The sequence below is a fragment of the Zerene cesonia genome, chromosome 12 (assembly GCF_012273895.1).
Source record: "Zerene cesonia ecotype Mississippi chromosome 12, Zerene_cesonia_1.1, whole genome shotgun sequence".
NCBI lineage: Eukaryota > Metazoa > Arthropoda > Insecta > Lepidoptera > Pieridae > Zerene > Zerene cesonia.
This window is the reverse complement of record NC_052113.1, coordinates 5187448-5204278: the sequence shown is the minus strand read 5'-3', so window position 1 is coordinate 5204278 and position 16831 is coordinate 5187448. Positions and strand designations below refer to the sequence as shown.

General features: G+C 33.2%; 1 protein-coding gene across 1 annotated transcript in view; it reads right to left on the bottom strand.

Annotated features, from left to right (window-relative positions):
* Positions 1 to 12772, bottom strand: part of LOC119830950 (serine--pyruvate aminotransferase) — a 21673-nt gene extending 8901 nt beyond the window's left edge. Inside the window, exons 1-4 of the mRNA XM_038354143.1 lie at positions 12441 to 12772; positions 2708 to 2947; positions 2029 to 2221; positions 1128 to 1295 (exon numbers count right to left, since the gene is read on the bottom strand). Of these exons, the coding sequence (XP_038210071.1) occupies positions 1128 to 1295; positions 2029 to 2221; positions 2708 to 2851 (505 nt within the window). The 5' untranslated portion in view covers positions 2852 to 2947; positions 12441 to 12772. The remainder of the gene's footprint in view (positions 1 to 1127; positions 1296 to 2028; positions 2222 to 2707; positions 2948 to 12440) is intronic.
* Between the last annotated feature and the right edge of the window lie 4059 nt (positions 12773 to 16831).

Here is a 16831-nt window from a genome sequence, read left to right as displayed (position 1 = left end):
CTTATCCGGTATCTATGAGAATCGGCCAACATCTATTTTTCATACCCCTAAATGATAAGAGTAAGGCAGAACAGCGTTAGCCGGGTGCAGCTAGTACAGATATATAATACAGCTCGGCTGTATTTGCTGACACTCTCATCAACTTGGTCTATAGTTGAAAAAGACGTAGATATATTATAAAAAAAAATAATATGCCTTTTTGTTGTATAAAGTAGAACATCACACAACACGAAACCTTAAAAAGTAATAGTATTGCAATACATTACTTGTTCATCTAGTGTTAAATACATAATTACATAGGTACATAAGGGTATCAGTTAGAGAAAATAAAATGAAGCTTATGATCAAAGCTAAGCACGTGAGAATACAAAGTTGTAATAACTTTCATTATAACTTGTGTTTACATTAACTTGTAGATAACGTTTAACACATATTATCGAAATTTTGAGTTTACACTGTATTTAAGGTTAACAATTAAATAACATAGCTTTTATATACCTTTTATATTTGTACCATTTATATAATACTGGAAGAAATCGCTATTTAGCGATAAGACCGCTATTTGTGATAATGTTCCCAAGGTTAAATCTCAATTTGTAATTATTTCAAAACAATAAAGTATAAATAAATAAAATAAATACTAGGTTTTCGCCTGGGTTCGTTCGCGTAGTCAAAGAAAAATATAGACAGTACCGGGGTTTTCCTCGCATAGTTCCTGTGCCTATGCGATTTCCGAGAAAAAAACTAATTAACCTATATCCTGTCGCAAAGTAACAAACTTTGCTAACTTTGTAACAAATCTCATCCAAATCGGCCACGAAGTTCTTGAGGTTAGCGCGTTCAAACAAAAACTTCAGCTTTATGTATTAGTGATATAGATACGACGTCCATAAAAATTTAGCTGCATATACGTACGTAACGCATTCTATTCTAAAAGTATCCTACCACCCAATTCAGCTTATATATACTAAATTTCATTAAAATACGTTCAGTAGTTTGTTAACGGACACACACTGAATATCCAACAAACAAACTTTCACATATATGATGTTACTATGATAGTGTGATTATAATATTAGTGTGATTTATTTATTTATATGAGATTTATTTATTCAGCGTTTTAGCTTACTTGTGACAAATTTTCCCAAGTCCATTTAAATTCTGTACAGATCCTGTAGACGAGTCCCCATGTGTTATAAAAAGTGCTGTTGGTTTCAGTTTCTTCAGTTCATTTTCAATTTGCTCAAAGCTGAATGTGGCGTTTATTGGTACTTCAGTTTTGAAAGTTTTGATCCCTGAAATTATATTGTTGTTATATATTATATTAAAATTATTTCCTTTGTTGTTCTTGCGATGAATAAAAAATGAAAGTAAACATTTGTATTATAGTTAAATTAAAGGAAAACAGCAGTGGAGGTGTCATTGCGTAGATAACAATAAATTATTTTTAACAAAACACATAAACGTTCGTCCTTCATATCAAGTGTTTTAGTTGTTGTGATACCCGACTTAGGCTTTGAATTATTTTTTACTTTCTGAAGGCGTTAATTTTTGATTAGGAGTAATATTTTTCTATTTTCAGTGTGATTTTTCTACACAGGCGTACGCTTTATATTTTTATACGTGTATTTTCGCATATTGAAATATATAAATGTGTCTAACAAAGGGTATTTAACTGCTGTTAACAGATGAGAAATTTCATAAACGACATAAGTTTTTTTCTGAGCAAATATTGGTCATATAGAGTGAATGCTCACGAAGAGTCATTATTTACAGTAGTTTTTTTTTGTCAATATTATAATTTAATTTAATATAAATAAAAAATTATTTATTATAATAATTTAAGAAGCAAATATGAATTCCAAATTTTTTATTTAAATGTATTGACCTTCTATGGACGAGATCAAGTAGTTTTGTGTAACAGAGTATTTGTTTTTCTTATATTTTTTGTTTACTATCCATTAATAGTTAAAACGTTATGTTTATAGCAGAAGTAGGTCATAGTTATGAATTACGCATCGTTCTTACCGTATCTCGTAGCCATTATATAGGCCCTTTGGTCCCAAATACCTCTGCTGGCGATCAAAAGCGTATCGTCAGGGCCAAGGAGATTATTGATGACAGCCTCCATGCCGCTGTGACCAGAGCCACTTATTGCGAGTACGAGATCTGATTTGGTTTGAAATGCGTATTTTAGGCCGGCACGGATTTCTGCCATTGCCTAAAATTATGGTACGGTTGGTTGGTATAGTTAAAATTATAAATATAATTATTGTGGGAGTCGAGCATGCTTCGGCACGAATTGGGCCAGCTCGCACCGGGGAAGTACCACACCTTCACAGAAAACCGGCGTGAAATAATAGCTTGCTATTGTGTTTTGTACGGTGAGTGGGGGAGCCGGAGGCCTATTTCCTTCTCCTATCCCTTCCCAGTCCATCCCTTTTTTCCATTTATCAATCCTTTCCTTATCCCTTATCCCTTAAAAGCGGGCAGCGCATTCTCAGAGGTCTGAGACTCTGCGAATGTTCATGGGCGGTCGTGATCGTTTACCATCAGGCAAACCACCAGCTAGTTGCCCGCTATGATTTAAAAAAAATAATTAGCTATAATGAATGAATTAAAAACCATTTTTCTTTGAAATTTATGCTTTTGTAATTTAATTATTTTAATCGCGATCTTAATCTAAGCTTCTACAAGGAATACTCACACTAAAATAAACTTCGCACATTGGTGACATCACGGGTTTAGTTAGAGCCTGTCTAACAGATGGCAATAGGTTACATGGTCCAGGTCCACAAAACAGTGGTTCGTGAATTTCTCTCTCTTCTATTATTGGTGGCGAAACCAACATCTTTACCAATTAAGGAAATCTGTTGCAAAATATGTTTTTTAATAAGATGACTGAAGGTAGCAATTAAATAATTTCTCGGCTTGCGTGTAACGTGACCTGTAAATAATAATGAATTCTTATAACAAAGGAAGTGTTTTTTACTGTTATGCTCTTTTTATAGATATTTGAATGATATATAATATAAACAGTGTTCCAGAGCTATAGAAAAGGTCAAACGTTACATCCCGAGTTCACATAGTGTATCTTATGAGATTGAGACGTGAGGAGATAGGAAAAATCCGACGTTGCTTGCGTAAATTGATTCCAATCCCATCGTGACTATGTGTATGATCCCCAGTCCCTATGGACAAGCGACAAAATCAATGGCTCTGTCGTTAGATACAAGATCGCAGACGACTGGCGACAAATGACATTTTAAATTCACAAGCTGCTGCTACTGAGCGCTGCAATGTGTTTACTATGTGGAAAGCGATATGTGAAATATATTATTACTTTCCTACAAAATCAATGCACGAGTTATGATTATTAATTGTTAATACACGGATGCAATTATAGTACAAATAATATAAGAAAAGTATTATGACAAATAATCTGAACTGCAGTAATCTTGCGTAACATTGCAAGATCGCTACAGTGCGATTTAAAACACAAGATGAACATTTTTCATCTTGTGTTTTAAATAATTTAAATAAATTGAGTCGAGCTCTTAATATTGATGAAAAATATAAAACGTTTTGTTAAAAACATTGATGTATTTTATATTAACAAGTAAATACTCTTACACCGAAATTACAAGAATATTGTTATCAGGGACATTTATAACTAGCGGTCCGCCCCAGCCTCGCCCGTGGTATATTAAATTTTTAAAACTCAATGATAACGTACAAATTCAAAGGGGAAAGAATTGTTGACATCGATCCAGCGCGTCAAACAAACAAACAAACTTCCGCTTTATATTATAAGTATAGAAGTTTAGATACAGATATATATTAGATATATAGATTGTTTAAAAAAACATCATTGGTTTATTAATATAAGAAAACGGGCTGTTTTTTGAAATCATACTTCAGAATGAATCTATACAGAGAGCCTCCTTAAAACTTACTCTATTAATTCTTCGGATAGTAGTTATTTTCAGCCTATTCACACAAATAAACAAACTACCGATTCTTTAAAAATACGTTATCTGAGTAATGCTGTTATTACAACACGTCGAATTATGTCGATATCTACATTAGTACTGTGGAATATATCATGAAGATTGATAACCTTTTAATAGAAGCTCACATAATATAAACTGTGTGACCTATTCGGGTTCTATACGAATGATTTTAAATTATTTTTATGTGGGTATATCAGATTTTCTTTTAATAATATCGGATAATTAACGAAAAATAGTGGTATGCTACTATTTTACTCTAGGAAGACAAAGCAAGAGATGGGAAGATGAACTGACGGCAGACCCAAAATGGAGAAGGGTTGCTAGAGACAGAGTACAATGGAAATTGTTAGAGGAGGCCTTTGCCAAGAGGCACACTGAACTCTGAGATATTTTATAACTAAAGAGGGAACCATAATACAAAACAAAGAAGAAAAACATACTATTTTACTCCGATCTTTTTTGAGGGTGTGGTACTTCCCTAGTGCTAGCTGGCCCAATTCTGAATGTCTGGGCTTTGTCATGGAAGATGGTAAAGTAATGCCAAACCTTACTAAAATAACAGCTCTGACCCAATTATCACCTCCAAGAACGGTTCATTTTCAGTTCAGTTTCAAGAATCAATTATGAATAATCCTTACTAATGTTATAATAAAGAAGTGTGTTTATTTGTTTGTTTATCTTTCGTTAACCTCACAACAACCTGGTGGTTTTATGATATGATTTTTGTATCTTGTGATTATAAGGAGGCTAGAGAATGACATGGGCTAATCTTTAGTGCGGTGAAATAATATCATATTCCCTCTGGAATTCTTTGGACGCGGGCGAAGTCGCGGGGAAAGGCTAGTAGTGTGTATGGTAGAATGTACGAGTCATGCAAAATAGGAAGTGTGTTGTTTATGTGCAATCTAAAGATGTTTGTTTAAAGGGTTCTATCCAACTAGACTTCGAAATAATTATCATTATTACTTATGATATGAAACTGGGGGAAACATACACGTGGCTGACAACCATAATATCTATTAGTGACTAATAACCATATCTTAACGCATCGAACGCATATATATTACCTAATTAACATACATATTGTACTTTCTTTATGTAAAGTCCTGATTAGAAGTGAAAAGAACATGAATTTTTGTTAGACCTATCGTAATTTTTTCACATTTATGTATAAAGAGTTACATTACAAGGCTTTCCATTCTCTCACAAAACAAATGTCCATAAATTGTGGCCCTCGAAACTATTTCCGAGGGAAAATAAACGGAAATTTAAATTTTAGAAAGCTACGGAACATTGATTTTCATATATTCCCAATGTAAATATGACCCAGAAACGAAGTAATTAATAGCTTTAAAGGAGAAAAATTAATAAAAATTATGGTACCTTGACTTCTATCGATCCACCTCATTACCAAGACAAAAAATAAGGCGCAATCAGTCATTAAATGAAGGAAAGAGAAAAACTTTAAAGTGAAAAAATGTAGCGTTAATTAAAACACGACGCCTATTAGCTAAGTTCAGTCAATTTGCACAGACCCGATTTTTCCAGCAAAATATCGCGTGGTAAAAATATGGTTGAAGTGACTAAGCTGCTAGTGCATTAGTCGATTTAAGACGCATGGTACTGTGACCATTATTTTTACAGTTCGTTTAATCGAGAAGTCGGTTTGCTGCAGTTTTCAGAGCGTCTGGCGCGTACTTTTCTTGCAGTGTTAATGTACTTGTACTACATAGCGTATAGAAAATCAAGTAACGAGACTTGCAAATCATTATCGTAAGTAGGCTCTACACTAACGAGATTAAACATGAACAAGCTCTTATAACTTGTATTTTGCATGAAGTCTCGATGTTTCAATGTTAATAATATTTAAGATGCTATGAGTGTGGTGATGTTTAATTGCTAAATTGCTTAGTTAATATTTAAAACTAAATGAAATAAAAAGAATTTATAATTCAATTCCAAAAGATGATATAGCTTGCAGTAGTTAATACGATGATTACGTGTATTAATAATATCAAAACTTTAACATGAATAACGATCATACTTTTTATCGATATTTGCTATGTAAATTAGACTTTGCTTAGAGACGTGGGATGATTGGTTGTTTTTAATCATAATCCTACTAATAATGTTTATAGATGTACGAATGTTTGTTATTCTTTCATTCGAAAACAGCTTTTTATGTCATAAACATCAGGCAACTGAGCCTGTGGTTCGCCTAATGGTAAGTGATCACTACTACATGAAAATTCGCAGAGGTATTGGCTCTGCAAATGCGCTGCCCACTTTTATGGGGTAAGATATGAAAAAAATTTACGTCGGGCAAGAAGGAATGGATTGGGAAGGATTTGAAAAGGAAACTAGTCTCGGGCTCCCCCAGCTCGCGCTTGGGAAGTACCACACCCCTCCAGAAAACTGGCGTGAAATAATAGCATTATGTTGTGTTTCTTACTCTTCCCAGTCCATTCCGTCTTTCCAATCATGAATCCTTTTTTTATCCATCCCCTTGATAGTGGGTAACGCGTATTGATTTAGTAATTACGACGAAAATTTTAAGTATAAAAACTCAAATTATTTTTACAATATTTGTGCGTCTATAGTAAATATTTAAACCGCAACAATAGTATCCATTGTGTAAATATAATATACACAAAACATTTATAAACGAATCAGAAAACAAAAACACAAACGATAATTATAAGCCACATTTTAACAAACAAAAAGTAATGTATTATTTCCCGCAGCCTCTGATTCCACAATTTCTTTTGAACATTAACGAGATCTCAAGTCATTAGAGCATCATCCAATTAGATACGGTTCTCTTACAAATAATTTGCATTTAAAATAAGGTCCTTTAGGATAACAAGGACTTGATTCATACGCAAACTACACTTGCATGCTTTTGTGGCATGAAGAGTGCTTGGCTCACTTCACTGACAATTACTTTGTTAAGTACACGCTGGCTTATGAAAGTTATATACAATAACTTTATACTCACATATTAGTTAATATTGTTATGTTACTAATTAAAAAGCCTCATGTATTTTGCTAAGAACCATTTACAATTTATTATTATTATATAATTTTTACTTGGATATAACTCAAAGAAACAAAAACAACTCTTTCTCATAATTGACGAAGTGTCCTAAAAAGTTAATCGTATACTTAGAATTTGCATGCACAAAAATCTCAGGACGTTTGCACAAATGTATGAGATAATTATATATAAAATATGAATTAAAAAGATGCAACAGATACACTATTGAAAATTGGCGGTTTATTAATAATGATCTGAATCCACTTATGATACTGGTTAAGGGATAAGTATATTGTTATCTGAAATAGTACTGGTAAAGAAGCAGAAAAAAATCAGAAAAAATTTATGTATGTATAAACATTGGATGTTTATCTTTATCATATTCTGAATGAACGTTCTACCTGGAAATAACGATGTACATTTCTTTTGAATCACATGTTTGAAAAAGGTCCTTTGTATTGTGTTCCCCGAATCTGGTTTAAAACTTGGAAATTTTCTCATTAAGTCTCAAACTTAGAGAAGGATTTCGTTTCGACTGGGCGTACGTTAAGATGAATTAAATGTTTAATTTATTTCGAAGGAAATCTACAATTCTTTTCCGAATACCGACATCGTTGGCCGGGATCGTGGAATGTTAGACAATATACTGGCGATTGGCCCCCAGGGCTCTTCGGTCCAAATCCAATTATTACTCGAAGCGCCGCCTGCCGGTGTGTAATTGATTTATTTGCTCATTTCTTTCACATACAACCTTTCTTTGAAGTACACGCTTTTAGTAATTTAGACCTTTGCTATTTGACATATAGTGAGTTCGGCTCATGTCGACCGTAAACACCTCAATTTGTTCCAACGGTATTTAAACAGTTTCATTTGGACAATGGATATACATAGCTATTTAAAAGACAATTAAAATTCAAATTCGGCATGAATAGTGCCAGCCCGCACCGGGGCATATCGCATGCTATGCTGCTGTATTTTGTTCGATTTTCTTTTACCTTTATTCCTCTCACTTAAACCCTTATCATTTAAAGCTTGCATCCATTTGTCGAGGTAAGAGATCTGCAAGAAAGCTTACGCCTTTGCAAATGTGTATGGTCGGTGGCAGCGCTTATCATCGGGCGACCCACTAGCTCCATTGCCGAAGATGACAAATAAATAAGATTCTTACAGTCTGACTATTATATTATAGTTAAACTAGACACAATAAAAATCGAGATAAAAAGTATCCTATCACCCAAGTCGGCTCATACCCTGTTTGTAGGTATACCAAATTTCATCAAAATCCGTTCTGTAGATTCAGTGTGATTAACGCACCAAAATCAGAACAAAAAAACTGTCACATTTATAATATTAGCGTGATAAACATGAAAAGCCGTCGATTTTATCTTATGTATTATTTCACTCTCTGGATAACTAAATATTACAAAATTACCCTTATTTTGTAGAAGTAGAATAGTAGAATAGTATATAGAATATACACATTGTACATAAAATTAAACACGTGACGACGATATTTTAAAGCATCCATGTGAAAGAGTCTATATTGGGAATACAACATTGTCATCAAAAATTTAAATTGTCTGTGCTTTCAATTGAAACACATTGGAATATTCATTATTTGCTTGCATCCCATTCGCATTTGTAAGAGTTTTATAAAATGTAAAACATACGATACAGTTCACTCAGATTTTAACAGTTACCTGCGAAATTTTAATGCTGCATATTTTATTGAAGTGAATCTTTCCGATATATATTTTACGACTCCGATTTATCATAAGAGATTTAAAACTATAGTTTGGTTTTAACTTATTCTTTGTAACCGTTCTAGCGTGACGCTGTTTTCAAGTTTTTAATAAATAATTCAAAGCGTCATTCTATGCAAATACTTAAGAAGTAACACAAATCATATCTAAATACAAGACAAAATTACAGTCGTGCGAACTTTAGCCATTCAAAATTTTGGATAAAAATGAAATTTAGTCTTATGGGAGTAGAATTTTGTTAGTATAGTTGTTCGGAACGTTACGTATTTAGATTAGAGTAATGCTGAAAGTTTTTTTACTCAAAGAGGTTCTGAGCAATTCGGATATATGATAAGCAACGTCTTGTTGGATTGATTTCATGCATTGCAAGGGAACGTCATGCTCCGTAATTTGCATTGGAAAGGAAATTAATTTACCTTCTTACAAATGACATTACCTTTTTTTTAAATTGATAAATGTATCCAATGATGTACTAAACAAGTTGTAGACAAACAAATTAATGAAATAAAGGTTAGCAGAATAAGGATGCAATCGACGCCGAGTCTGTGAAACCTGCAGGGAGCAAGTGTAATGATTTATATGTTACGTGCGAACATTGAGTCGACAACGTAGTGTGGAATTATGGAGTGGTTTAACACCGACATACTGAATTAATATACTTCTTTACAAATGCTGTTACTTTTGAGCAAATTGAATGAACACCTTATTTTCTTCTTCTGTAACTGATTCTTATTTTGTTGCATATGTGAAAAAGGTAGGTTATAAGGTAATTTAAATGTATTGAACCACTAACCTCAATGTGGCAAAATGGAATTGTAAAGAGTACGAATAACTAACAGTTAGTCCTTAACGATATTAAGTAAATTAATAATAGTAGGTAAAACAACAATTATGTATGTAATGCGTTACTTGGATAAAATTTTCCAACCTTAGCTGATTCTCATTACACAAACTGTAGTTTGCAGAGTCTTACAGCCAAAATTATCTTGTAGAAATTGTAGAATAACAAGTTTGGTCTTAGTTCGCGCCGCCGGGAAGGCACGGTGCTACGCTCCATTTAACTTTGCTTTGATTTCTAATATCCTCATTTTAATTGCGTGGCTTTGTTTCTTAGAATATAAATCTTAACATAATTTGCTTAAAATATTACCCATTGTTTCGTAACTTTTGTCTTTGAAAGAAAAATAAAATTCCTTTTTTTTGTGAATTAAATTAACTTACTTTCGTTTTAATATTTAAATACTGAATAATTGTTTAAACAAAAAATTAGATTCTGTTCTTGAAGTAACAGTCAAATACATAATATATCTTTGTGCATATAATAAATGAAAAAGTACTACTTATTTTGTAAAAATTTATTCTAGCAAAACATATTTCGAAACTGTTTAATTTTCTGGATGATTACCCACCAACCTGTATTCAGTAGTACTCTTCAATATTCTATTAGGAAATAAAAGATTTTGGATGTTATTCGGAACGCGTGCCTAACCTGTGGTTTGTTATCAGAGCATCTCAAACGGCATATAACGAGGAAGCAGAGAAATTGCGGGGGACACTGTCTCCACGTAGGTACTTCTATCCCACTCAATGTGTATTCGAAATAACAAGGGCGCTATTTTCAAATCCAACATCGCATTCAGAGAATCTATAAAGCATACAGTGATGTAAATTCTCCTCTTCAAATCTGTAAAAAGTTTTACCGTATACAAGGATTTCTCTTTTTGCGCCTGCTCCCACACTTTCAGCGAAATGATTTTGTAATTGAACACCGATACGGCGATATGATTTCAATCCCTTTTCGATATCGTGTTTTCAGTTGAAGCCCCGCAGATTTTACTATTTTCGACGGGAATCAAAGGAGAAATTGAGATGGAAAAATCTGATAACAGAATCATCATAATATCGGCATTGTAAAATTTCTCTTTCAGCGACAGCATTGCGAGGTATTATTTTCTTGCTCATCTGATCTCGTTATACCTGAGCGTCGTTTTATGTAGAGATAATGGATAAACGTTTAGTTGAATCTTTTGACAAATAGCTGCAGCCATAGCACTCGTAAAACAAAGCTTCATTGAATCGCTAGCGCTTACAACGGTCGTCAATTTAACGAGAGAGGTATAATGCCAACTCCTCACCGACGACGTTCTAGCGCCGACGAATTCATTATAAATTCTACTATAGGGTAACAACGTTAAAGTGGCCAGACATGGGAAACTGACATTTATCATTGGGACAAACGGTGTTTTCTATGTCGTCCTCTGACGTACTGAGAAAATATGCAAAGGGGGGACTTATAACGGGTCGTTAAGTGAGTATAAATTACTTAATAGCTTTACGATTTCCTAACCTCCAGAATGATGTTTTAGATAGGCTTAAATTAAACGAGATTAATTTGAAAATCATGACACATTAACAGAGTTCTCATTCTAATTCTAGTTCCAAAAGTTGCGAACAGATTAAGTGTCGATGAACTTCGAAAATTGGTAAAATTTTCCAAATCTTAACGATCTTTTCTACAACTGGGGCCATTGTACGACTGTATTTTCACGGACCTCTTCGCATTCACAAGAAACTTGGAAGTAATAAAGTTGTTCTTTCAATAAATTGCTTTATTACGAGTTAATCAAGAGAGTGAGGCGAAGGCAGCACACTGGGCAAGGCCGGGTTTGAAGAATGAGCTAAGTTGCTCCAATTAATTTTCCTTCGATGCGCTGCGCTCTCCAAGTCGCGCCTTGACTGACATCCCTCTTATTTTGTGTCGAACCCGTGATGAATGGGAGACGAGTCGACGGTCGCTTATAAAACAAATAAACTTCATTATTATTGTCTCCCAATTATTTTTATAGCTAAGTGGCTATTACAAAGGGTCTCGTTGATTTGTATGGCAGTTTAGTTAATGTCTCGTCAAAACAGAGTTATTTTTATTCAATTTCTTGCAAAATTTCTTTTCTTTTATTCTTAAACAAGTTCTTTTTTAACTCTATTAGTTTAGAAAATAATGAAAAATATTTATATTGACGAACATTTTGATAGAAAAGCATTGAATCGTTTTGAAACTTATAATAATAGACGTTATTAAGGATTTTTTAATCTATTTATTATTAAAGTTTTTTGTATGCACAATATTTTTTAAATTAATGAACAAAATGATTATGGCTTAAGAAATTATAATTGGAATGACAAAAATAAAAGACTTCAAATAGCACATCACCGTTAGATTGTTATAATACTAAAATATTGCCTTTCATATCTATAATTATACTATAACTTATGACCTTCCAGCCTAATAGAGTTATCGTATGAAACATTTTTTCCGTTAGTGTCTATCTAGCTTGTTATCTTGATTTGTAGGCTACTCGAGGCCTTTCGTATAAAAATAACAACGTCTATCCCTCATAATAAGTTTTCTTCTAGCTTCAAATGGTTTGTACGTTTGATTATAACGACATGTATGAATACATAATATTTTGTCTATTTGTTAGTGGCAACTGATATTTATAATGGTTACTGAAATGATAAGTATCTCTTTGATGAATCAATTCAGATATAAAAATTTAAATCTTCTAGCTAATATAAAATGAATATCATAAGGAGAGCGCTTTAAATTGACTATAAAGGTATACATACCTGAGATCACCTACAGCCACTGGAACATTTTACATAATACAACATAATATGATAGCTTGAGATCTATTCCCCATCTCGTCGCATCCAACTATTATCATCAAGGTGTATACTACGAACATGATATAGTTTTGCATATCTGTTACATAACTGTGCGGCTTGCAAGTGTCTGTAGGTAACTGGGTAATTTATTGCTTCACTTGAATAAGTAATCAGAGTAGGTAACGTTTGCACCGACGTCGGGTGTTGCTCTGCGGAATATGCAAAGCTTAATTCTGTAATGCGTGTCAGGATATAACGAACAGCGTAGTTTCACTGGTAAATGGGCTCGGAAAACTTACCGTGTTACTGCACTGCATGCCTTTGTATATCAATGATCAAAGAATGTAACGCAATCTATAAAACAAGGACGGTGTGACATGATAGTCTGTTGTTTGTCCTACAAAAGCCTATTAAGCCAAGCGTTGTAACTTGTACTACCTATTTGCTATAACCATGTGGTGTAAATTCTTTCTATTTAATCAATATTTATACAAACAATCATTCAATATCTATTTAATAATTTGAGAATTCTCCCGTAGGACTATAGTACTGCATACATAATTGTGAAATATTCTGTTTCAAATTAAAAAAAGTAGTTTTATAACAAATTCATATAAAATAATGTATGCAAAAGATGCCCTTTGCATGGAAAGCAATCCCTAGCATTTGGGAAATTACTATAACATTAATCCATTTCAAGTTGACCCTCTTTTTTAGCAGTGACCCGTATCAAGTGAACGAGTACTTAAAAGATTAGGCTCTGTTGGAACAAAAGAGCACTATTATTTGTTGGAAATGGTCGATAAAAGGAGACATTAAATTCCTGAGGTCACCCTATATAGCGACATTGTCGTTTTTATAACCGCACTCAAAATGCTTTTCATAGTAATAATTTTGTTTCACCAAGCAGTTATACCACACATAAAGTTCTTAGTTGCAGATTTGTTACGCAAAAAAATGTTTATTTAAATTTAAATGTTTTTCGTCAAAAATTTAGTAATGCTATATTGGTTTTTGTATCGGTTGTTGAGGGTTGTTCTTTACATGGTGTAGCCGGTAGCGTAATAAATGGAAAATAATTGAGAGCAAAAGCTCTTGACTCATTGTGTTAGGAGTTTTTGTATGTGGGAGTCGAGCACGCATCGGCACGAATTGGGCCAGCTCGCACCGGGGAAGTACCACACCCTCACAGAAAACCGGCGTGAAATAGTGGCATGCACTGTGTTTCGTCCGGTGAGTGGGGGAGCCGGAGACCCGTTTCCTTTTCCTCACCCGTCCTAGTCCATTCCTTCTTTCCAGTCATTAATCCTTTCCTTTTCCCTTACCCCATAAAAGCGGGCAGCGCATTCGCAGAGGTACTACTTTTGCGAATGTTTATGGGCGGTGGTGATCGCTTACCATCCGGCGAACCACCAGCTCAGTTGCCCGCTATGACATAAAAAAAAAAAAAAAAAATAGGAGTAAGGTTGTTGTATATATTGAAAATACATTGAGAGCTACCATTTCGGAATCATAATGAAACAGAATAGATTTTTTTGTTAATTTTGCACTCGAGTTACCATATCTTTTTCATACTACGCATTAAAGTTAGCAAAAATTTAAGAAATTAATGAATATTGAGTCATATTTTCATTAATTACGGGTACCGCATCTATCCAGCGATACTACTTATTCCAAAAACATGTTCAAAAATTTAAGAACCGAGGTACTTATACACAACATTAAATATATTTTTCTGAAACGCCACAACGTTCTATACCCGTAGGTACCATATTATCCATTCATTACGCCACACTCTGTATAATAAGGTCACTCCCACAAAGCGGTAGTAACATCACTCTTGCAAGAGATGACGTTGTATTTCGTATTTATATTAAGAATTAACGTTCAAAATGATCCTGATTTATTTATTCCTTTTCCTTCTTTCCTTTGATCCATTCCCGAAAATCAATTTTGTGATTAAGTAACGCAACACGCACGCTACAAAATAAAAAAAAAAAACAACACTAAAATTAAATCGTAATTAAATCGTAATTTCTTCATAGTAAACGCAAAGATATAGTTCCAGGTAAATATTATTTGATATCGTAATAAAGATTATCACAAGAACACTTGAACCAAGGCAACATCTCGATTTAATTAAAAGTATTTCCTAGAAGATTCCTACTCTAAAATCTGTTTTCTATACCGCAATTGCAACTGGAAAAACAATGGTTTGTTTGCGTACAATTTATTATTTCAACAGAGAAAATGTAGAATTCTCGTAGTAAATGTAAATTAGCATGCAGTAGTATTGTTTTAGTGTGGATACAATATGTATTTTTTGTATAATCTAGCCTTATCATTATGTAGATGTATTCTACATTCACAGTAGTCTGGAAAACGTAGTCATGTAATGTAGACCAAGTTTTTGAAGGAAGATATGAAGCTCTTCTCTTTTTTCGCAGTATTATCGTCATTTTATCGCTTTTGTTACCGTCACATTTCAGATAAAATCTCCATTATTATTATTAACACCCACTTTCATAAAGAAATTTCTCATCAAAATGAGCTCATTTATTTTTATTCTTATGACGAAATTAAGCTAATGCTTTAAGCTAATTAAAGCGATATTTCTAAAAAAGTGAGAAATTAAAATTTAGATAATAATACAATATGAATTAGTTTATTTTAACTGTTTATTTTGTTTAGTTCTTTAACGCTTAAATCATTCATGATCTGATTTATAAAAACCACTATAATATTTTAATGTTTATTGAAATAAAATTGTATAAAACATGAAACTGTTATATTGTTAGTATATCTACAAATTAGCTAATTATCTATCTGTCAATATAAATTAATTTAACGGTCTGTTTTTTTACAACGCTCCGTGTACATCGTATTAGTGATACCAAATATTTAAACACAATTACCTTATACGCATTTAAAAACGACGCAAGAATTGACTCTGTTAGTTACATATCGGTACAGTTCACGTATCGGCTGTGTTTGCTAAATCGACCTCCAGGGGCACTACGATACGAATGTCGGAACTACACAGCAGTAATGCTGCAGTTCAAATAACTGAAGTGGCACGAATAACAGTTTCGGGGAACTTAACAAAGGAAACAGTCTTATTGTGCTAATCTCATATGCAGGGATAGCGCACATTTAAAATTGTAAATGATTTTAAGTAGACACGATATGTTCTTAAATATTTTCGGAGCGCATTTGTTCGCGCTGTTCTTTATTTAACAGACTATCCGACTATTTAATAAAAGTCTTGTGAAAGTTAACTTTTTCGCGAATGCATTACCTATTTACACAAGTTTAAAAGCAATTCTATAAACATCTTTTTCTTAATATATAAAAGTCCAGTGTCATGATGTATGTTCCCAATGAACTCTTCACCAACTCAAGCGATTTTGAGGAAACTTGGCATTTTATGTGTAATATGGTCCAACTTAAGATATAGAATAGTTTTTATTTCGATTAATTATCCCAATAATTTATACTCTTAATATTTTTAATTATTACTCAGCCACAGCAACGCGTGGCCGGGTATGCCAGTTGACTACAAAAATTACAAAACTATTGCAGATAACGCTGCGTTAAACATAGTTCATACTCAACAAAAAACAGAAGCAAAAAGCACGAATAAACGACGATAATACATTACAGTGCACACGATTATAATTATGAATATACATTGAGGCAATAATGAGAGAATTTGGTGCGGTGTTTAATTAGCCGTAAGCCTGTTGCATGAGTTTCAGCTTTAGCTCTGTAAGCAAGCCGATGCGCTCGTAATATTGCCACAAACCTTAATTAAATGCCTAAAATGCTATAAGGCACCATGATTAGTACATTATCTGGTTGTTACGAAGATATTTATTTAGTTGATGTACAAAAATAATGTCGGAGTAAGATATATTTATCATGAGAAGACACATAGTTCGTGTGTTTGTATTATTACCCTTACTATTCCATTAATAATTTTTTAGAGTCATTTGATTTCTATATGTATTCTTGTATTTATAACTATTTGTATAGCTGAGGAGTCAAATGTATGTAACTTATTAATTTACCCATATATCCTAAGTTTCAAGTTAAAAGCATCAAATAAAAACAAAACGATATTACTAACCAAATATTGACAAAGAGAGTACGTAAAGGAAAATGAACGTAAAACGTTCACTTCGTATGTCAATCTTAACTCAATAAAAAAACTATTGGCGTGGTAATGTTGGCACCTGAGGACACGAGAAAACGTATGCGCCGCCGGAAATCAATCACAAACCCTGTTTCGCTGTATTCGTAGGAAAGCAAATTTGTTACTTGTCAATATTTCTAACGTCTTCCACTGTAAT